This window comes from Camelus dromedarius, chromosome 33, assembly GCF_036321535.1.
Source record: "Camelus dromedarius isolate mCamDro1 chromosome 33, mCamDro1.pat, whole genome shotgun sequence".
NCBI lineage: Eukaryota > Metazoa > Chordata > Mammalia > Artiodactyla > Camelidae > Camelus > Camelus dromedarius.
Genome location: NC_087468.1, coordinates 12746447 through 12768037, shown reverse-complemented (window position 1 = coordinate 12768037; position 21591 = coordinate 12746447). Strand labels below are relative to the sequence as shown.

The 21591-nt window shown below is 48.0% G+C and overlaps 1 protein-coding gene across 6 annotated transcripts in view; it reads left to right on the top strand.

Moving 5' to 3' along the window:
• Nucleotides 1-12594, top strand: part of ANAPC1 (anaphase promoting complex subunit 1) — an 83914-nt gene extending 71320 nt beyond the window's left edge. For 4 of the 6 annotated variants that reach the window (XM_031441243.2, XM_064481915.1, XM_064481916.1 and 1 more), the window contains 2 exons: nucleotides 12-146; nucleotides 870-1230. In XM_031441243.2, the coding sequence (XP_031297103.2) occupies nucleotides 12-146; nucleotides 870-985 (251 nt within the window). In that variant the 3' untranslated portion in view covers nucleotides 986-1230. Of the gene's footprint in view, nucleotides 1-11; nucleotides 147-869; nucleotides 1231-11553 lie in introns of those variants that run through there. The other 2 variants (XR_010378806.1, XM_031441242.2) reach the window with 2 other exon arrangements.
• The last annotated feature ends 8997 nt before the right edge of the window (nucleotides 12595-21591 follow it).

Sequence of the window (21591 nt, the reverse complement as noted above, 5' to 3'; positions counted from 1 at the left end):
TTCTCTCACAGCTGGGGGTGACGTGTGTGTGCACGCCTACCTCAACGGGCAGCCCTGTGGGGAAGCGCAGCTGAGCATGCTGGCCTGTTTCCTCGTCTACCACTCGGTGCCGGCTCCACGGCACCTGCCATCTATCGGCCTGGAAGGTAACTGCATGTCTGAACCCTCTCCGGCACCTGCGTTGCCCACTAGCGGTTTTAGTTCCCACTAACGGTGGGAGGCATTTCTCCTGAGTTATCTTCTCTAGTTAGGTTTTCCACTTTATTCGTGTTTGGGTTTTATTGTTGAGAATTTTTTCTGAATTCTTAACAGGGCCCAACTACCAGTATATACTGATAAACCAGATGTTCATGTTGTTCTTCTCTGTTAATTGATTTTTGTTGTAGTTACTTTTCTTTATCTTCTGGGTTTTCAGTTTGGATTTTTAAAAATCATATAATACTGACTTCTAATATTATAAAGCTTTACAGTGAACAGGTACCTTATTTTGTGTGTTTGAACGTTCTCCCAATAGAGAGTTTAAGATATTAGCACCTGACTGTATTTTTCTGAATGTAGAATCAGATACAGATAGACCGGCACACTTATTAATTATATTTAAGTAATGTGTTTAAACGGTATTAATAGTTTCACATACAGCTATAGGTCACTTTCTGAAGTACAGAATGGATAAATTAAAAAGTTATAAATCATTGTAGTGCATTAGGGAAATTCATAATTTAAATACAGTCTTTTGGTGATTGTTTTCAAAGGGAAGAATGCCAGCTTTAAACATGATTGTGTGTCTGAAGCTTTCTTCAGAAAGGATGTATGGCTGAATTTATTTGGAGATATGACCCTTCCCCCCCCCCCCCCTTCCATTTCCGTAGGGAGCACGAGCTTTGCGGAACTCCTCTTCAAATTTAAACAGCTGAAGATGCCCGTGCGCGCTTTGCTGAGATTGGCGCCTTTGCTTCTTGGAAATCCACAGCCAATGGTCATGTGATCATGTCTGGTGGTAAGCCTACCCTGAAACATGGCTTCTGCACAAAAGCGTGACCAAACAACAAAGCTAAAGGAACATTTGTAAGTTTTATAATATAGCTGGGAGGAAGTGACCTGCACAAACCTTAATCTAAATGTTTTAAATATCCCAGAGACTTTGTTGCCGTCGGCATTAATGTTATATGATATATAACAGTGAGTTAAAATTTACTTTTGTAAATAAAATTCTTTGGTTTGTTTTCAAAACTCTGGATGAATAGTTTGGGGTTTCAGAGAATAGACCAGTCGGCTGGGATGGATATTGGTTTTTGAAGTCTTCCAGCTATGGTGGTTCAGGTGAAGTGACTTTATGCACAAAAATGTGAAGTTTTTAAAGAAGCCCTGTCATAAAGTTTTACTTTCTGCAGCAGCGAAAACCCTTGTCGCGTTTTCTAAGGTGTCACCATTACCTGGTCAGAAGTTTGTACTTCCTGTGATGGTGCTAGACATCCCCATAGTGTGATCGATTGTCTTGAAAAGGAGATTTATACTATAATGAAGGGTTGCCCAACACAAAGCCTGCTCTAAATAGAGAAAATATGAAAATTCCACTCCAGAGAGGTCTTCAGAAATTGTATTTTTAAATAAAAGACAGTTCATTTCCACTCACGATTTTGAGAACGTACGTGTGTGTCGGGCTCCTGGACTAGACGATGACGAAGGTATTTGTGTGCAGGTGTGTCCAACCTCAGATTTGCAGTCCAGGAAGAGGGCGGCTCCGTGCTGCTCAGATTCTGACGTGCACCTGTGCGTCCTGAATGGCCAGTGGGGCCGTAAACTGGTAGAGCTGCAAGGCCCATCCAGTGATTTCATGGTTCCGCATCCTGAACTGTGGGGTTTAGCTTTAAAAGTAATAATTAAGGCAAACAGAGATGTTTCCATTGAGACCCTGACAAAAACCGGTGTGACATTTGCTTCTGCAAAGGGGGCTTGTGTCTGGAAGGCAGACATCTTGAGTCAGTGGTTCTCGTCAGACCCACCTGTGCCCCGCCGGGGACTTGCCCTTGCTTATGACACGTCAGCAGAGTGGCTGATTGGGAGGAAGAAATGTGCTTCCCTTCACACTTACATAGTTTTTCTTCTGCTTAAAAGAAAAAAGTTAACATGGTAGATTATGGGAGGTCCATGTGAATCAGGATATGAAGAGCTCAGTATGTGGGCAACTTGCTGTCTTCACTCTTCCTGGTTTATAATTTGTAAGCCCTTCTCTGATGGAAGAATGGCTTGAGTTATTTGCACACATCTGAATGCACGTCTGTGAGGGAGAACAGTCACTAGAATGTTGTCAGCAAGAGCAGAACTGAGGCCGCAGGAAGGGGAGAGCAGGAGAGGCGTGCAGGTGGCCTGCGAACAGCCTTGTCTTTATACTTGGGGCCTGCTGAGGGGCAAGGAGGGTCTCCTGGACAGTCTGCTCTTGAGCAGACGTGCTGGGGTCATGGAAGAAGTCAGTGCAGCCATGTGTGGGCACTCAAGAAATCTTGAGAGTGTAGTTCTCACCATCCAGAACATTTTAGCCTCCTCACAGCCACGGCAGGGGAAGAGCTGGAGAAGTGCCTCCGGCTCTTCGTGTTTTGGCCCAGGAGTGGCACAGGCCCCGTCCGCTTCCGGCCTGTGGGCGCAGAGTAGTCCAACTGGTCCACTCCCTGAATGCTCTTCCACAAAGGGGAGAGCCAGGCACTGGTCAGTGCTAGTAACGTCTGTCACGGTATGACTCCTGACTGACTGGGAATTCCCTCCAGCCAGCTTTTCTACTTACACAGCTGGAAATGGACAGAATTAAAGAACCAGTGCCGTCACACAGAGTCAACACTCGGAGAGGGTGGCCCTGCCTCCCCAATGGATGCTGGCACCTGTGCTCCTCCGTTGGGGGTCTTGCCAAGGAGTGCGGGCGTGAACGTGTGGGCAGTTCTGAGGCAGAGACCCCCGGCCTTAGCAGGAGGACACCACTGGGGTAAGCCCTACAGAACTTCTCCTTGGTGCTGTCTAATCTTCCCTGAGTGAGGTCTCTTTCTCACTCTTTGTGTAGAAACCAGCTGACTTCACAGCTTATGGAGAGGGGCATGTCCCAGCTGAGGGGACCTCCTGACATCCTAGAGGAGGCAAGCAGGAGGGGAGCTCTCGTCTCTCAGCCCGATGATCAGTGTGCAGACCCACTTGGCGGGAGGCCGACGAGCCTGCTGGGCAGACAGGCCAGAGTGTGGGGGCCGGCATTTGGAGTGGAAGCCAGAGAATGGGAGCCGAGGCCGGAGTTGTCAGAGGAGTGGATTTGTGCTGATTCCAAGGGAAGCGCATGCCGAAGCCCAGGCTGAGGGGCGGGAGTGGGCCAGGCTGGCAGGGGATGTCAGGAGCTGAGTGAAACTGAAGGCCCTGGACCAGTCTGAGACCAAAGCAGGAAGTCTTTGTTGCCTCCTTCATACAGGGTTGAGGGCCCCTCTTCTGAGTTCCCCAGCCTCATACTGACCAAATGTGGAAAATGCCTCACTGCATGAAGATCTCTCCAGTTAAGTAAGCTCTGAGGGAGGGGATAGGATTTGGTCACCTCTGTACCCCTAATGTCTGCAGTTTCCAGCCAGCAGTCGAGGGAAGCAGAGGTGAGGTCAGAGAAGCAGCTACTGCAGAGGGTGTCCCCAGGCTGGAGGCCTCCGTCAGCCCCCAGCCTGTACTGGGCAGATACTGCCTGCTTCACAGAGTTCCCAGGTGATGTCTTTTCCGGCTGCCAAGGCCAGGTTCCCTGTACTCTGAAATACATCGATTGCTTCTTATTATAGTCACAAGCTTCAGAATAGTCTTTTTTGGTTAAATTTTTTAAAAAATCCCTGGAACATCCTTGATTTTTGCCCGTGGATGACTTGCCTGTTCGTCACCCGCTTGCTTTGCTCCATCTCATGTCCTTGAGTGAAGGTGAGGCTGGGATGGGGAGTGGGGGCTGCTCCAAGGGCAGGAATTTCAGGCTTCCGACGAGCCTGACCCAGATCAGGCAGCTGCACCGGAAGCTCCCTCAGGCGGCATCTGGTCCTGCCCCTTGTTCTACAGCCCAGACCCCTGCGGCTCAGGGAGGGAGGTGGCTGGCCCCGGGCCACCCCGCTCCGCATCACAACCTTAACAAGCTTGGGCTCCCAGACCACACTATTTCTACCCGAGAACCTGGTCCCTTCCTGCCTTTCTTCTTGGTCCAGCAGATGCTCGGGAAGAGGCAGATTTAATGTAAGTTACGAGGACGTTGCACCAGGCAGAGTTTATGAACTCCTTTAAAAAGAAGACAAATTGATTCTTCCTTTCTCTGTGCATCTTTAGAAAAACGAAGACTTCCGTGTAATTTCTTGGAATTAGGTTAATTGAATTAGTCTGTTTGTTGCTTTCTTGGTTTTATAACAACAATCTCAATTAAAATTTTAGCTAAAAGTATTTCTTTCATGGTACGTTAGAACATGAAACAGGAAATTTAGGAAAAGAATTAACTTTATACTAAGTTCAGTGAAAATCTGGCATTCTTAATTTCCACTGCTTTTACTCCAAGTCTGTTGCCTTGTCTCTGTGGTTAACGGTGCCATCGTGCAGGCGCAGTGCCTTGTGAAGCTGTAGACCATGTGCTCTGAGTGCCTGGACGTGCTGGACCCTGATCTGGGGAGTCACATGGGGAGGGAGGACTCATCACAGGGACAGTGGCTGGAAGCTGGTTAGTGCCACTTACGTTTCGTTCACTTGTGTTTATTTCTGTGCATATCTTCCACTTACTAAGAATATTTTCAGTTTGCTTACTGTACCATTTCAGAGATTAAGAAAATACTTTGGGTGAATGTGTGTAACTCTGGAGTTGAAGCATCATCCGCAAATCCACTGTAACCAGCATCCCTGGCTGCGGTTTCCTGCCCCATAAGATCTAGATGGGCTGCGCTCCAGGCCTCACGTGTTAAAATCTCCGCAAATCCCAGAGGAGGGCGTCTGTCATCTCCCTCCAGACTCCCTGTGCCGCACAGGTTCACCTGTGGTCATCCCCTGTGTCCTGTGTGGGGGCTGGGTGTCACCTCGGCATTTTCACCTCCTCTTCTGCCTCCTTGGCTTCCACCTGTGCTTCCCATGTGGGGCCAGGTGAGAGTGCCAGGGCGGTGCCAGTGAGAGGTGCCCCTGCACAGCCTGGAGGTGGCAGGGGCGGCGAAACCGTTACAGGCAGACACAGGGCACGAGTGCACCCTGGCTGCAGGGCCTTCATACCAGCTCTGACTGGTGCACCCCATTCTGCAGGTTCGCCAGGGCTTCTCCATCCTCTGCTCCAAAACCCCCTCTATCTGCTCCCTTTTATCAGCACCCTTTCTGCTTGGGTTCCCGAGCAAACCCTCTGATGCCTTGGTGGGGTGTAATGACCCAGATGTGAACAGAGTCCATCCCCGAGTCCCCACTACTCAGCCTCCCCTGGACTTTGCCTGTGGAGTTTCCAGCGCTCGGTTATCCTCTCTGAGCTCTCAGTGCTATTCGCCTGCCTTTTCCATGATCAAACCCTCCGTTGTTCTCTGAAACCCTCAGATTTCTTTGTAATCTTGTAAACCCCTGCACTAACTTCCCCGATGGCACCAACCTCAGAGCTGCAGTGGCAGTGACTCCCTGAGTGGCCTTAGGTTCTCCCAATGTGCTGAGGGGACTCACGGACTCAAGGAAGAGTGGACAGTCTTCTAGCTGAGAAACTGGAACGCTGTGGGGTTGGCCCCGTTTGTGTCAGAATTCCCCGGACTGAGTCACTGGTGTGTGGATGGGGACAGTGTGTTCCCTGGGCCCTGTCGGCTTTGGGTCTGCCCCTCAGCGGCTGCCCTGGGGAGAGGACCAGCCCTTAGCACGACTGCTTCCACCTTGACCTTCTGCCAGACTGGGTGTCACGGGCTGCAGGTGCTGTGACTGCAGCTGGGAGGGTCAGGGGCTCGAAGGAGATGCTAAACCCTCATGGGATAAAGCTGAAAAGAGTTTTTTTTTTTTTTTTTAACAAAATCAACTGTTCTGAGAGGTTCCTGGCAACCTGATCAGAAATTCCGTGGCGAAATTAGACATTTCCATGGGAAAAAAGAGGTGAAGAGCTAGACTGTGTCTGGCAGTTGCTGTTTTTACCCAATAATACTGTACAGCAGCTGCCCAGTAATAAACCTTCCTGTTTAAAATAGCTGTGCAAAAAGATCGCTGTAAACCCTGAGCATTACTGAGCAAATCAAGCTGCAGTGGACCAGCCCAGGCCCCGGGATGGCCTTCAACTCTGGGCACCTGCCCTCAGGCCCACCCACCCTCACCCCAAGTGACCTTCCCAGTCTGTCTGCAGGATTTTGAGCCTTAATTTTCCTAATTTTCCTTCCTTGGTGTAAAAATCACAATCTGTACGCTGAGTCGAGGGTGTGTCTATTGTTAGCACCTCTGAGTGAGTTAAGGATAATCCTACACACCACACAGCTGGGTTTTGCTTTGTGATTCAGTCTGAAGATCTTTTTCTTTTAGCAATGAGTTCAGATTTATTAATACAAATAATATGACCTAAGTTGTCTCTTAATTTTTGTATTTTTACATTATGTTTATACTGTATTTCTTACATTTACTGGGTATCTTTATTTGGTCTATTTGCTCTGCTCTCAAAAATGTGTTGTCGTCATGACCTCTGGCATTTAGGATGGCTTGTGTTCTTGTGACTGCATTCGACATATGACTTCTTCACATGTTACTGTCTTCATGGGACTCCTCGAGTCCTCCTTTTCCTTACCTCGGCTTCCACTGTCCCATTTCCAGCTTTGATGGCACATGATGCCCGCCAGGCACCATTCATGAGCTCCCCCTTCTCTCTCCCTCCTCTCAGTTTGGAAGTTGGGTTATGTCTGTAATGTCAGAGTGAACGATGGCGTATGATCTCCCGCCTTCTATTCGACTGTGTCAGCCTTGGTCGGCCCACCAGGGTGCTCCATGCCTTCCGTTAGTCCTTTGCTGAAATTCCCTGTCTCTTCTCTGGGTGAGGCTGCTGTCTAGCAGACTGCCAGGAAGGCCTCTGAGTACAGCTGTCCCTGAGATGCTCCTTGTCCTCCTGTCTTTTTACCACCTTCTGGTCACTTCTTTGGATTCTTCTTCAGGTTCCTCTCCTTGGTGGTCCAGGCCTCTTCCTGGACTCTCTCCCTCTCCCCATCCTCAGTCTCTGTAGAGGCTCCTGCTCTGGTCTCGTGGCTCCCTGGGCTGCCTCCTCCATATTACTGCTAGACCCTTCCAGGGAATTCAGGAGTCAGGGCCTTTGTGGGCTGATACCCCTGGAAGGCTGGGGGGCCGGTTTCAGCACCCCAGGTTCAGGCTGCTGTGGTCCAGGCTCTCCGGGCACCTCTGTCCTGCAGGTCTGAGGAGAGCTGGAGGCTCAGTGCTGTCTGTCTTCAGCTGCCTGGAGCCTGGGAAGGAGGCAGCCTCTCAGCGGGGGAGGGGGAGGCAGAGGGGGAGGAGGAAGAGTGGGCGGGAGCTACGAAAAAAGAGAGGAAGTGCCGTCAGAGTGACAGGCAGCACCACAAGGTGCACAGAGGACAGGGGCTCCGACCTCCGGGAAATCAGCTGTCACCCCCATTGCTCTCTCGAGTGACCAGACCCAAGAGGGGCCCCAGCAACTGACATTTTTCTTTTCTTTTATTGTGATAAAAATACTATTTTCTTTGGAATTTTAAGGCTCTTGATATACAGAGTGGGAGTATGTAGTCCTGACGTATTCTTGGTCCTCAAATAAAAAACTGGGTGAATGAAACTTATATCAAAGTTGGTTTATCTCAGAACACACTTGACCTGCTTTCCTCTCTTCTTTCTCCTGGGGTCAGAACGAGCCCCGTCACCCCCTGCAGCGAGGGGCTCAGCTCACGGGATTGCTGTAGTACAACCATCCTGCCCAAGCAGGGTGTTCCTGATCCATTTCAGTGAAGGACTCCCTCCGCTTCAAGTAAATCCGCACATAAACACTCAATTTGAGCCAAAGAAAACAAATGCTGGAGTGTGATGCTAGTCAGGTGCTAGGTTTTTATAAATGTCTTGTCTGCTGTGTGCTTCCGCACAGTTCTGCATGTGTGCTTGTTTCCTTTACTTTCCAGCAATCTTATTTGTTCAGAGACTCGAGAGCGCTAGGAGCTCCGTCCGTCCGTGGTGACCCTAGACCCTGACACATCCTTCAGGGACCCAGCTCAGGGGAGCTTGCATCAAGTGGGACAGAACACACAAGACTTCTGATGATGTGTTGGAATTACTCTTTCTCTTTTTTCCCCAAGAGCCACCATGGTAACAGCTCCTTTTCCAGAAAGGATGACCTCAGTGTTTTTCATGTATTTATATTTAAAAATTTCAACTCAGATCAAAACCCTGCAGAGATTTTCATTACTTAGATCAGCATGTCCAAGAGTTTTCCTAAAAAAAAAGAAAAAAGAAGTTGATATGCAAATCGGGACCTTGTGTAGCCTCAGACATGGTTCCATAATCAAATCCATTCGAAGAGTTTTGAAATCAACACAGTAATTACTTTCTGTGCCAGGGGAGGTCTCAAAGCCCTTACTCTGCTAATAATACATTGAGGGATGCAGTGGCGCTTCCTCCAGTCCTGGAGGTGACTGCACTCACCTGGACCCCCTGCAGCCCCCACTCCATTCCTTGGGGGCCTAGGGGGCGCACTGGCGCACCCGACCCCAGACCCAGTGATTTGGGTTCTGGGCCTGGATCTGAAAGGGAAGCACCGCAGGGTGAGCACTTGGAGGAAGAGCCCAGCCCCACCACTGCTGGGGTGCCCCTGCCTCATCCCCGACAGACCTCCTCACACAGCTCCAGGGTGACCCAGGCTCGGTGCCCCATCGCGTGGAAGAATTCCACCTTCAACTTGAGGAACTCCTTGTAGAGGTCTGGCCAGTGCTCCCTGCCGAGCAGGAACTGGAAGATGCTCCGCTTGGACGTGGGGTTGTCCTCCTCCATGTCGGAGGCGATGTAGCTGCCACCGAGACAAGAGGGCAGGCTGGTCCCGGCCCCAGTGAGGGCTCCCAGCCTCAGGGTACCGAGGTCACCCCGGAGGAACCAGGGCCTGAGGCGGCATATCCAGGAGAGGGGGTCCAGGGAAGCCCCATCACCTGGGGGACCCGGGTCCAGAGGGGGCAAGACCATCCTCAGCACCAAGCCCGCCAGGCCCCAAGCATGCTGCGCCCGGGCCCAGGCCGGTGTTCTGGCTGTCATCGTTTCCTTGGGGCTTTTCCGCTTAGGTCGCTCAGTCTCTGGGCAGCAAGTGGTGTTCCCTGGCCCTGTTCATTATCCCGTGAACCAACTCATCGCCTGCCCTGCCCCAACCACGTGACCCCTGAAGGCCTTGTCTGCTCTGGGCCAAGGGGAACCACCACTGGGGACCCTTCAGGCACGTTGGCCAAGCTGTCTGTCGGGACAGGGAAGCTGGACTGGGGGACTGGGGCAGAAGTGAAAGCAGGTCCCTGAGGAGGTGCTCACAGGGCCAGGAAGAAGTGGATCCTGTTGTAGAGGTGACCTGGCAGCCCAACGCGGCCAAAGTACTCCACCACCATGGAGAGCAGGTACTGTGCGGAGACAGGGTCCAGTGGCGGGGCAGCCAGGGCTCGACGGAAGGGAGGGTGTGAGGGGGCCAGCTGTCCCGCCCCCACCCAGGACGGCCTCGGGGAGGATCTCATGGCCCTTTGACGTGATGGAGGAGATGCCCAGGGCCAGGGCAGGGCACCAGCAGTGCATCCTTCCTTCCTCTCTGGCACCAGGGTCAGATCTCTCCAGGGCTTCTGTAGCCCAGGAAGACATCTTGTTCTCTGGACCTCCCCCCATGGGATGGTGACACTACAGACTTCTCAGTCTCCATTTTAGTGCTGCAGGTACCTTGTCAGACACTTTCAGGAAAATGTCAGCTTCCAAGAAGCTCTGGATAACAGGATCCTCTGCAAAGGAACAGAGAAGTGATGAGGGCCTTGGAGCAGAGAGCCTACAGTGAGGGGCATTTCACAGGGAAGAGGAAAGCTGGAGCCTTCTCCCAGTTCCCCTGTCTCATGAAGCAGAGGCAGCTCCCTTTGCTCCAGGAGGGCCGGGAGCCCTAACATCAGACAGCTGCTGCTCTTTGCGTTGGCACAGATACAGTGAGTCTTAGCTTCGGGGCTCAGACTTTGATAGTTATTAAATCTTCGACGCATGGGAAGTGATAACTGTGTTTCATGCAGAGATGTGACCTGGCTCTCAAAGTTGAACAAACTGGCCTAAGTCAAAGCTTGGATGTGGCGCCGGGCCTCTGTGACACCACATCCATGTCACTTACAATGCTCAGAATGTGCAGAACTTTTCTGCTCCATCTGATAACTGAGCACCTTGGATGGATGGTGGAGAGTTCATGACCCCCGGGGACACTGGCCCTCCTGCCCTCCTTTTTCTCTGGATCCCCTCACTGGTAGGAGGATCCCCTACCTGGCAAGCTCATCTGGTATTAAAGTTGTCCCCTGGAGATGCCATTTTCCAGTGATGACCTGAGGATGCCAGGTCCCCCTTGTCCTTCACTCCTTGCCCTGAACAATGCCATTCGCCCAGATGGGAGGATGGAGGGGCCACGGATCACTTCACCCTCCCTGACCCTTCTCCAGGCAGCCTGGCCCTCAGAGGAGCACCATCCAGTAGAACTTGCTGTGATGGTGAAGATGTTCTGTTTCTCTGCTGTCCACGATGGCAGCCATTAGCCATGTGGGGCTACTGATCATTTGAAATGTGGCTGGTGAGCAGGGGAACTGTATTTTAGACATTTATTTAACTCATTTAGAATTAAGTTTGAATAGCTGCATGTGACTAGTGGATGCTGCGTTGAACAGTCAGCTCCGTGTCGTCCCCAAACCTGCCACACTCAGTCCTGCCCTTGGCCCTGACATCGCCTTCTCCGCAGACCTTCCCTGGGTATCCCACACTGTAAAGCTCTCCTACTCTTGCACACGCCCCATCTCTAGGTTTCATTGCCTTTTTAAGAATTTCCTTCTCTGCCTTTGTCACTGGCTGAGAGCAACTTATTTCTGTGCATGTTTGTGTGTGTTTTGTCTCCTGTGAGCATTAAGACATCAAGACCTAGTTTGTTCTTTCATCACTAATCACTAATATCTTAACTGGAAGAAATAAACGTGGGCAGAGGATTCCCCCCTTGATTTGTCCTGGAATGTCTTGATAATTGAACACTCAACTATGAGCTGCTTTTTCACTTCTCCCTCCAAGAGCTTGTCTCAGGAAACCCTGTCAGCACCACAGCAGGACCAGAACATAGAAGCGGAGCCATCTGCTCCCGTGCCACCTGGATGCCTGACAGCTTCAAGCCCTGGGGGAGGTTTGGGGATGATCCCAGAGCCACTGGGGTCCTCAGTTTAGAAGGGCCCCGGGACTCCACCAGCTCAGCACACACCCAGCAGCCGGTAGAATGCTTCTTGGTCTTCTGGACGGTAACTGGGTCTTCTCCTCTTGTTTATCCTGAGTTTCATCCCCTCAACATGATTGACAGTCCATATGTTCCTCTTCTGCCCTCTCTTCCTCCAGGACTTCAGTTCAGAGACAGCTTCCAAGGAGGTGGAATTGGAGGTCAGGGGAGTGCTCTTCCGGGCAGCTGCAGGAACAAGACTCCACGTGAGCACGGACCTGGCCCCCGGGGAAGTCCCGAGTGCTTCCCTTTCAGCTCACCCCGAAGCCTGGACCCTGCCCCCTAGGACAGGATGACAAGTATTCCTCAGCAGTAACTGATGCTCCGTGCAGGGCCACGGAAGCTGAGGGGTGCCTGAGGACACATACCTGCCTTGACATCCACCAGTCTCTTCCTCTTGTGGCCTCTTATCCTCCTGGTTCTCAGCTTGGGGACAGCCTCTGGAGGCTCAGAACTGGAGGCCGGAGGGCTCCTATTCCGAGGAGCTGCAGGGAGAGAGGACGGGCCCTGTGTGATCATGGGAGGAACCCACCTGGGAAGTACTGGGTTCTTCCCTTCTCAGTCACCTTGAGGACTTTGCACGTGACATCTGAAGGGATAAGAGAAGAATGACCATCACCCCCTTTGCACTTGTCTATAAAGGAGGGTAGGAATTGAGTTAATATTTACCTCTCTTTGCCAGGCACAAGCTGCTCTCCTGTGCCCCTTTCCATGGATTAATCTGCCTGGGGGACGCCTCTGTGGAGACAGATGTGAAATTCTCTGGTCATAGATGTCTTTAATAACTACAGGTGAACAAGATAGTGACCTCCGGTCTCGCCCTGGACACCTTTTCCCCTGCCCTGCAGGCACACACTCAGGGGGGTCAAGGGAGGAAGTGATGCTGGAGCCATGATGACCTGTCACCTTCATTCATTCAGAAACATGACGGGTGAATGGCCACACACACCTGCTTTCCCTGCCATGCACTCCCTCTTCTGACTCTGTTCCTGTTGGCTTGGAGCCGTCTCTGAGCAGCTGGTGTGGAGCTCGGAGGAATCCTGTCTTCTCTGGGTACAAAAAAAGGGGAAGGAAACCAACTTGATTCTCACCAGGCCATTTCTTTTTGCTTCATCTGCTTCTTGTGAAACCCAGTAAGAATTAAAATGGCAATAATGGTAGCTAACAGTTACTGACTGTTTATTGAGCTTCTGATATTGATACTGATCGATCAGTGTGTGGAGAGTTACCTCGTTCAGTCTTAATGATCTGTGAGGTGAGGCGTATAACTTCCCTCATTTGCAGTTAAGGAAGCAATGCTGTGATCTGTCTAAGGTTTGACCCCTGACCGTGGCTAGAGTTCTTTGGACTCAGGATTAGAGCTCGTGTCTGAGCAGTGCCCAAGGGAAGAATGGCTGGTGGCAGTGACACCACTAGGGTCCAGCAGGGTGACCTTCATGCTTATGGCATCAGCTTTGCCTGAGGATCCCTGTGAACCACCGGAAAGTCCTGGGCAACCAAGCCTGGCAGAAAGATGACCAGAGTGGCCCATGTCTGTCTGAAACAGCCCTTGAAGCTGATGGAGGCAGTGCCCCCTCGAGAAGCCCAGTGCCGCTCGCCCTGTCTGAGGGCAGTGTTCCTCCCTCTTCTCGCTCTGCCCACAGTCCTTGTGGCTCCTGAGGCTCACGGGCGAGTTCTCCGGGAGTGGCTTTACTCTCTCCTCCTTCCGCAGTATTTGTTTTGTTCTCTTTCCACCCACATCCCCTCCTGTTCTCTCTTCCCCTCAAACTCGAGATTGGTTTGTGTTCCTTTTGTGTCCCCAGTCATTCATCTGGAGATTCACAGGTAACCCCTTCCACATCCCTTGCGACTCCTTTGGGAAAACATAGCTCAGGGTCCAAGACTCAGTTTGGTACAGAAAAGAGTGGCGCCCACCCTGAGTGAACACCTTGAGGCAGTGTCAAGACCTCGGCCCTCACACTTACTCAAGACGCAGCCTCGCAACAGCAGGAAATCGCCGACCGTGGCCAAGTGTTTGGGACCCAGTGGCTCCTGAGATTCCGGAGCCTTTGCCATGAGGCACTGATGATGTCACACCGTTCCACCAGGAACTGCTCTTTGGTTTATAAAGGCACTCAAGGAAAAGGCCGTGGGCCTCAAGGGGGAGAAATGAGTGTCCAGCCCGAACACACGGGCCACCTCCTCTTATCCCAACATTACCTCCACCTTGAACCTCATCTTGTGTTTAATCAAGTCGATTAACGATTCCAAACGTAAGTGATATGTCCACCTATCCAACAGTGGAGAAAATACAAAATTAAAACTTGATTAATTTGTCATTAATAATAAAGAGTTATTAATATAATTTATTTTTACTGTCTTTTTTTTTTCTTATTTGTGTTTAGCTGCAATCATATTAAGATTAAAAACTTTTAAACTTTTATCATACGGAGAGATCCTGTATATCCTTCACCAGATTTCCCCTGGTGGCACAAACTTGCGTAACTATATAGTGCAGTGTCACAATAGGAAATTGACACTGGTGTAATCTGTTGACCTTATTCAGATTTTACCAGTTTGATATGCAGTCACTTATGTATAGATTTAGTTCTATTCGATTTTATCATGTATGTGATTAAACTCATGTACACCACCACCAAGATACAGAACAGTTCTGTTAGAACAGGTCCTCATGCTACTGTTCTATACTATCCCACCCCAACCCCTGGCAGCCACTAATCTCTTCTCCATCTGTGTCATTTTGTTATTTAAAAATATATAAGTGGAAATGGTGTGTAATCTTCTGATTTGGCTTTTTTTTCTTTTTACTTTATATGATTCCACTGAGAACTACTTAATTCACTGCATAAGTCAATAGTTTATTCTTTTTTATTGCTTGGTGGTAATCCATGGTTGTATGGTAAAGTGCATATTTAGTTTTGTAAGAATCTGCCACACTCTTCTAGAGCAGCCGTATCATTTTACATCCCCACCAGGCGTGTATGAGTGATCCTTTCGCCACATCATTGCCAGCATGTGGTGTTATCACTATTTTTTTATTTCAACAATATCTCATTGTGGTTCTAATTGGTATTTCCCTAATAGATAATGCTGTTGAACACCTTTTCATCTGTTTTTTTTTTTTTTTTTTGCCATCTGTATATCCTCATTGTTGAAATGTCTGTTCATGTTTTTTTTTAGTGGAATTACTTCTTTACTGTTGAGTTTTGAGAGCTTTTTATGTATATCCCAGATACACATTCTTTTTAAGATACGTGGTTTGCAAATATTTTCTCCCAGTCGATAGCTTGTCCTTTCATTCTCTTAATAGCCTTTCTCAGAGCAGAAGCTGTAAGTCTTATGAGATCTGATTTATTACTTTTTTCCTTTTTTGAAATGTACTTTTGGTGTCAATCTGAAAGCTCTTCAACTAGCCCTGGGTTCCAAATATTTCTCCTATGTTTATTTTCTAAAAGTTTTACATTTTACATTCATGTCCATTATCTACTTTGAGTTAATTATGTGAAGTGTGTGTGAGGTTTAGGGTAAAGTTCAGGTTTTTTTTCTTAAATTTTAATTATTATTTTTAACTTTTTTTTTATTGAGTTATAGTCATTTTACAATGTTGTGTCAAATTCCTGTGTAGAGCACAATTTTTCAGTTTTACATGAACATACATATATTCATTGTCACATTTTTTTTCACTGTGAGCTACCACAAGATCTTGTATATATTTCCCTGTGCTATACAGTATGATCTTGTTTATCTATTCTGCATTTTGAAATCCCAGTCTGTCCCTTCCCACCCCCCGCCCCCTTGGCAACCACAAGTTTGTATTCTATGTCTATGCGTCTGTTTCTGCTTTGTATTTATGTTTTTTGTTTTTTGTTTTTTTAGATTCAGCATATGAGCGATCTCATATGGTATTTTTCTTTCTCTTTCTGGCTTACTTAGAATGACATTCTCCAGGAGCATCCATGTTGCTGCAAATGGCATTAAGTTGTTGGTTTTTATGGCTGAATGGTATTCCTAAAGTTCAGTTTTTTCATTGCCAGCGTTCTATTGCGCCAGTACCATTTGTTGAAAAGGCTGTCTTTCCTTCACTGAATTGTTTTTGCATCTTTGTCAAAAGTCAGATTTTGTTTCTACGTTCTGCATTATGTTCCAATGATCTACGTGTCTATCCCTCTACCAAGACCACGTTGTCTTGATTACCGTAGCTGAGTGGTAAGCCTTAACGTCAGGTAGAGCCATTCCTCTCACTTTGTCCTTCTTCAAAATTGCTTATGCTCTTCTAGGTCCTAAGCCTTTTCTTATAAGTTTAAGGATAAACTTATCTCTGTCTATAAAAGTCTTTGCTTGGATTTTGAAAGGAATTTCATTATGCCTTTAAATTAACTTGGGGAGCATTGACATCTTTACTGTGTTGTCTTTGACTTCTGTTCACAGTTCATCTAATTCTAGGTCTACTTATAGGTCGTCTATCTAGGTCTTTAATTTATTTCATCAGCATTCTGTAGTTTTCAGCATAAAAGTCCTATACATGTTTTGTTTGATTTATACCTAGGTATGTACTTTTCTTTGGAGCAATTGTAAATACTGTGTTTTTAATTTTGGTTTTCACATGTATATTGTTAGTATATGGAAATATGATTGATCTGTGTGCTGCAAACTCGCTGCATTCACTTATTCTAGGAGTTTTTGTGTATATTTCTTGGGATTTTCTATGTAGACAATCATGTTATCTGCATATAGGGACAGTTATTTCTTCCTTTCCGATCTGTATGTGTTTTATTTACTTTCTCTGCCATCTTGTGCTCATCGGAAGTTCTAATGCTATGTTGAGTAAGACTGGCAGCAGTGGGACTTGCCTGTTCCCCATCTTATCAGGAAAGTATTCAGGGACAATCATGTTATCTGCATATAGGGACAGTTATTTCTTCCTTTCCAATCTGTATGTGTTTTATTTACTTTCTCTGCCATCTTGTGCTCATCGGAAGTTCTAATGCTATGTTGAGTAAGACTGGCAGCAGTGGGACTTGCCTGTTCCCCATCTTATCAGGAAAGTATTCAGTCTTTCACCATTAAGTATAATGTTAGCTGTAGGACTTCTAAAACGTTCTTTTTCAAGTTGAGGAAGTTCCCCATCCATTCCTAGTTTTCTGAGAGGATTTTTTTTTTTTTTATCGTGAATAGGTATTGGATTTTGTCATATGATTTTTATGCAATAATTTATATGATCCCATGATTTTTTTTAGCTTACTGGTATGGTGGATTATATATATTGATTTTTAAATGTTGAAACAGATTTACATCCCTGGAATAAATTCTGCCTAAGTCATGGTATATAATTCTTTTTATACATTACTCGATTTTATTTGCTAGTATATTGTTGAGGATTTTTATATCTAAGTTCATAAGAAAAATTGACCTGTAGTTTTCTTTTTTGGTACTATTTTTGTCTGGTTTTGGAATCAGGGCATACTAGCCTTATAAAATGAGTTGAGAAATGTTTCTCCCTCTTCTATTTTCTAGAAAATATTTTCTAAAATATGTGTTAATTCTTTAAATGTTTGGTAGGGTTCCCTCCAGTGAAACCATTTGGACCTAGAGATTTCTTTTTTGGGAGATTTAAATTATGAATTCAATTTCTTTGATGATTAGAGGATTTTACAAGTAGTCTGTTTCATCTTGGTTCAAATCTGCCAGTTTGTGGTTCTGAGGAATTGCTCCGTTTCTTCCCTTATATCCTTGTACTGGCTGTAGGATTTGTAGTGATAGCCCCTTTTTTATTCTTTGTATTAGTGATTTGTGTCTTCTCCCTTTCTCTTTGTCAGTCTTACTAGAGATTTACCAATTTTACTGATTTTTTTCCCCAAAGAATCAGCTTTTTGTCTCATTGATTTTTTTCAGTTGTTTTCTTATTTTCAATTTTACTGATTTGTGGTTGTATCTTTACTGTTTCCCCCCTTGCTTGCATTGAGTGACTTTGCTCTTCTTCTAGCTTCTTATTGACTAGGACGACTGGTCAGGGAAGGGTCCTCTGAGACTGTCCTGCGCAATCCCCGGGATACTTCTTAGTCTCTGTCATTCATGACCCTTTGTGTCCTTGGCATTGGTGACCCCAATCCCTGCTGGTTTCCCTACCTCCCTGGTCACCCCTCTCCAGCCCCGCCCCATCCCTGACCCAGACACTGAATGTCCTTGAGGCTAGACTGCTTTTCTTTCCTCCTATGTTCTTTTTCTGTTCAATTTCATCCTTCCCTACATGTCTTGGTTATTTATCACCCACATGCTGAGGACAGCTGGTATTGTATCCCTGCTGCCTCCTTAGTGGCCTCACACGTCTCAAATTCACTATACCCAGGACAATGCTCATACCTTTCAGATCAAGCGTACTGTTTTCTGGTGTTCCCTGTTTCACAACACGTTACCCCCATCTTCTCAGGGGGTCACCGTGACACCTCCCATCCTGTCCCCTTATGTCCAACCCATTAGTACATTCCTTTGACCCCAACTCCTAATGTTTCCTTGAACCTGGTCACTTCTCCCCACCTCCTATGGTCCCCACCAGGTCAAGCCCCCGGCAGCTGTCACTGGCGTCACCCAAGTGGGTTAACACTGGTCTTCATCCTTTTGTGCACAGACTAAACCACTTCCTACCCCAAAACTGGAGTGGTTTTTGAAAAGCTCAAATCCAATTGCGTCTTTAATGAGTTTACATTGCTCTGAGTTCACTGTGACATCTCTAATGGGGGAGGTCATCACCAGCCCCCTTCCCCTTCTCTCCCTGTGTCCAGCCTGACCTACTGTGTGATGGCCAATGAGCTGCATCCCTCAGACTCTCCCGGGGACCCTCTTCTTGCCTGGCCTCACCTGACAAGAAGCCCTCGGACCCCCACCCCCCAAAGGGGGGCGCATGCACCCTGGCTCGATCAGAGCCCCCTGTCTTATGCTTCACTTGCATGTTTTCTGTTCTTGTTTAATGTCTACATTCTCCACGTGACTGCAAGCTCCCCAGGGCAGGGTCCAGGCTGGCTTGGACATTACACTGTTGAATCCATAGGGCTGCCATGAAGTAGATGCTCAGTAACTATCTGGTGAATGAATAGATTTCTCACTGAGGGAGGAACTGCAGGGGCTTCTGTTCGAGCCTCAGTGCAGACCCCAGATGCCTGTGCTGTTGTGTTGCTTCCTCTGACGCCCTGCAGCGCCCCCCGCACCCCGAGACTCTGCTCCAGGCGCTGCCGTCTCCCTTGGATGGTTTACTCGACTCCATTCCTGCCAGCATCTCAAGCCTTGTCCCTCTCCCAGGACTTAGCTCTTCCTTCCCCTCAACAGGCACATTTTTGAAGTGATCACTCTTGGGGATTTTACATACTCATTCCCATTATTGCTCCGAATTCTTTGTGAATGGGCTTCAGAGCATGAATATCCTCAGTGGTGGCACTTTTCATAATTTAAGATTAGTTTCTATTTAGGAAATAGCCAAACATTTGTTGGCATCAGGGGTGCTCCTACCATAAGGTAGGTGATGGAGGGGTTCCCTCCTGCTGCTCTGCCTGGAGCCTGGCCAATCCATATTTGTTCAAATGAACCAAGAAATGAGGCAGTGGCTCCAGCATTGGAAAATAGACAATAGACAATAAAAGAATCATTATGTTATAGTTCCCCTTCCCAACAGCTGACCCAGCAGCCCTCCTCCAAGTCTAAGTGTGCACGTGGTGAATAATGCTGCGATGTCAGTTCCCCTTGTCCTGGCAGCAACAGACCCAATGGGCTGCCTCTTTAGACAGTAGCTCAGGTGTTAGGAGCCCTTCGCTAGGGAGTACAGGACTGGAGATCTGTTCCAGTGTGGGGCAATTGGTTGGTGGCATTTCTCAGTCCCCTCCTGCCCCGCAGGGTGGGCAGGGCAGTGGTCCTGGCCAGCTCAATGGCGGGTGGCAAAGCCCTGTCCACCTCTCAGGTGTTTGCTTGTGATCCCATCAGTGGCCAGTAGGTGGCACAAGACACACGCCACCACCACTAGCTTTGCTCCATTCAGCCTTTCTCAGGAGGGAAAGATCTATTTCTCATCCAGCCTGGGCTTTATGGCAATGCTTAACCACATGGAAGGGAACATGCAATAACTACTGGTATTTCTGTAAACACGCACGCTAAGAGCAGCTGCCAGTGGGGATGAGGACAGAGGGAACACTCAGTGAGAGGGTTCTTGAGGACAGTCTATAAAAGGAAAACCCTGTGGGTTTTTAATTTAAGAGCCTCTCAGCTAACCTTTGTGACTCATCGAAAGAAACACTGAGAACCCGGAAGGACAACGATAATACATTTTTTGGATTGTAACCTGGTCCTTGTTCCACCCAGCCTCCTCCCCTCTCCCCCGAATGGCAGGTTTCAGAAGGGCCAGGCTGCACCTTCTGAATTGACCTGTTGGCTTGTTTTCCTATTCTTTGGTCCTGGAAGGTTGCCTGCTTCTTGGGTTCATCCTTTCTCTGGAGGAAAGTTTACTTGAATCTCATTCTTCTATTAATAAAATTGGCACCAGATGGATACGAAGCTCAAGAGGAGACACATCGCAACAAAACAAAAAGTGTGATCTGGTCACCAGTGGGGCAGTAAGGATTGGGAGCTTTTAATTTTAATATGTGTGGACACTGAAAAAAACTGTGATAAAATACACAACATAAAGTTTACCATCTCAACCCTTTTAGGTGTGTAGTTAGTTCAGTGGTATTTACTATGTGCACAGTGTGTAACCATCACCACCATCCATCTCTGTAAGTTTCCCTCTTGTAAAACTGAGGCTCTGTATCCATTAAATACTAACTTCTCATTGCCCCCTCCCTGTGGATCTTAGCAACCACCATTCCACATTCAGTCTCAATGAATTTGACCGAGTACCTCATCTAAATGGAATCACACAGTACTTGTCCATTTTGTGTCTGGTTTGTTTCACTTAGCATCATGTCCTCAAGGTTCATCCATGTTGTAGCAGGTGTAAGAGTTTCCTTCCTTTTGAAGGGTGAATGATATTCCATTGTATGTATAGACCACATGTTGTTTATCCATGCCTTTGTTGATGGATACTTGGATTGCTTCCATCTTTTGCCTATTGTGAATAATTCTGCTGTGAACAGAAGTGTACAAATATCTCTTTGAGACTTGCTTGCAATTCTTTTGGGTTTATACGCAGAAGTGGAGTGGCTGGATCATGTGGTAGTTCTATTTTTAATGTTTTGAGGAGCTGCTACATTGTTTTCTGCAGCAGCTGCACCATTCCCACAACAGTGCACGAGAGTTCCAATTTCTCCACGTCCTTGGCAACACGTGTTATTTCTGATTTTTTAAAATTTATTTTTATTTAAAAAATTTTTAATAGCAGCTATCCTGATGGGTGTGAAGTGGTGTGTGGACACGAGACATTGTATTTGTTTTTTTTTCTCGGACTTTGTCTTGAGTGGGCTGGGCAACCTGGCACCTTCTTATGACAGTGGCAGTAAAGCTCGCTCTCCCCTGTGCCTTCTCCTCAGTTTCCACCGCCGGAGCCCTTCGTGTGTGGGTACATCTAAGTCGGGCCTCTCCACCCCGCGGCCCCACTTGAGAATAGATTCATTTAGACCAATCTTAGGTCGCTGGGATTTCCTGAGATGTCACCAGGCCACTGCTGAAGAGGGCGGAGCTATAGGTCCTTTGAGGACAGGAGCCAGGCAGGCTGACTTGTTAACTGCACTGTGCTGCCCCCCTGCCCCCACCTCCCCCCCAGGTGGAAGGTCCCAGGAGTTGCTTCCTCACCAAGCCTCTGCCTAGAAGGGGGCTGGGGCGGCTGGGAAGCTTCAGGTCCTCTGCCTGGTCACCAAACCTCCAGGCCTTTGAACCAGCCAATACCGCAGCCGGAGCACGGCGCATGCGCAAGTCTCCAACGGGAGCAGGAGCGCGGGAAGAGTGCCTGCGGGCATCGGCCAGACGGCCCCCTTGCCTTCTCTGGGGTCCACTGCCGTGGACTGTGCTGGGTCAGCCTCTTATTTCTAGAGTCATTTATTTAAAACAAAAAACAAAAAACCTTCTTGCACGTCTCCTAAGAGCTACACGCCGTGACGGACACAAGTCGGTGAAGGGCAGGCCGTGCTCAGCGAGCTGCGCAGCCTGGAGGCGGCGCCCGCGCGGTGCGGGGTGTGAGC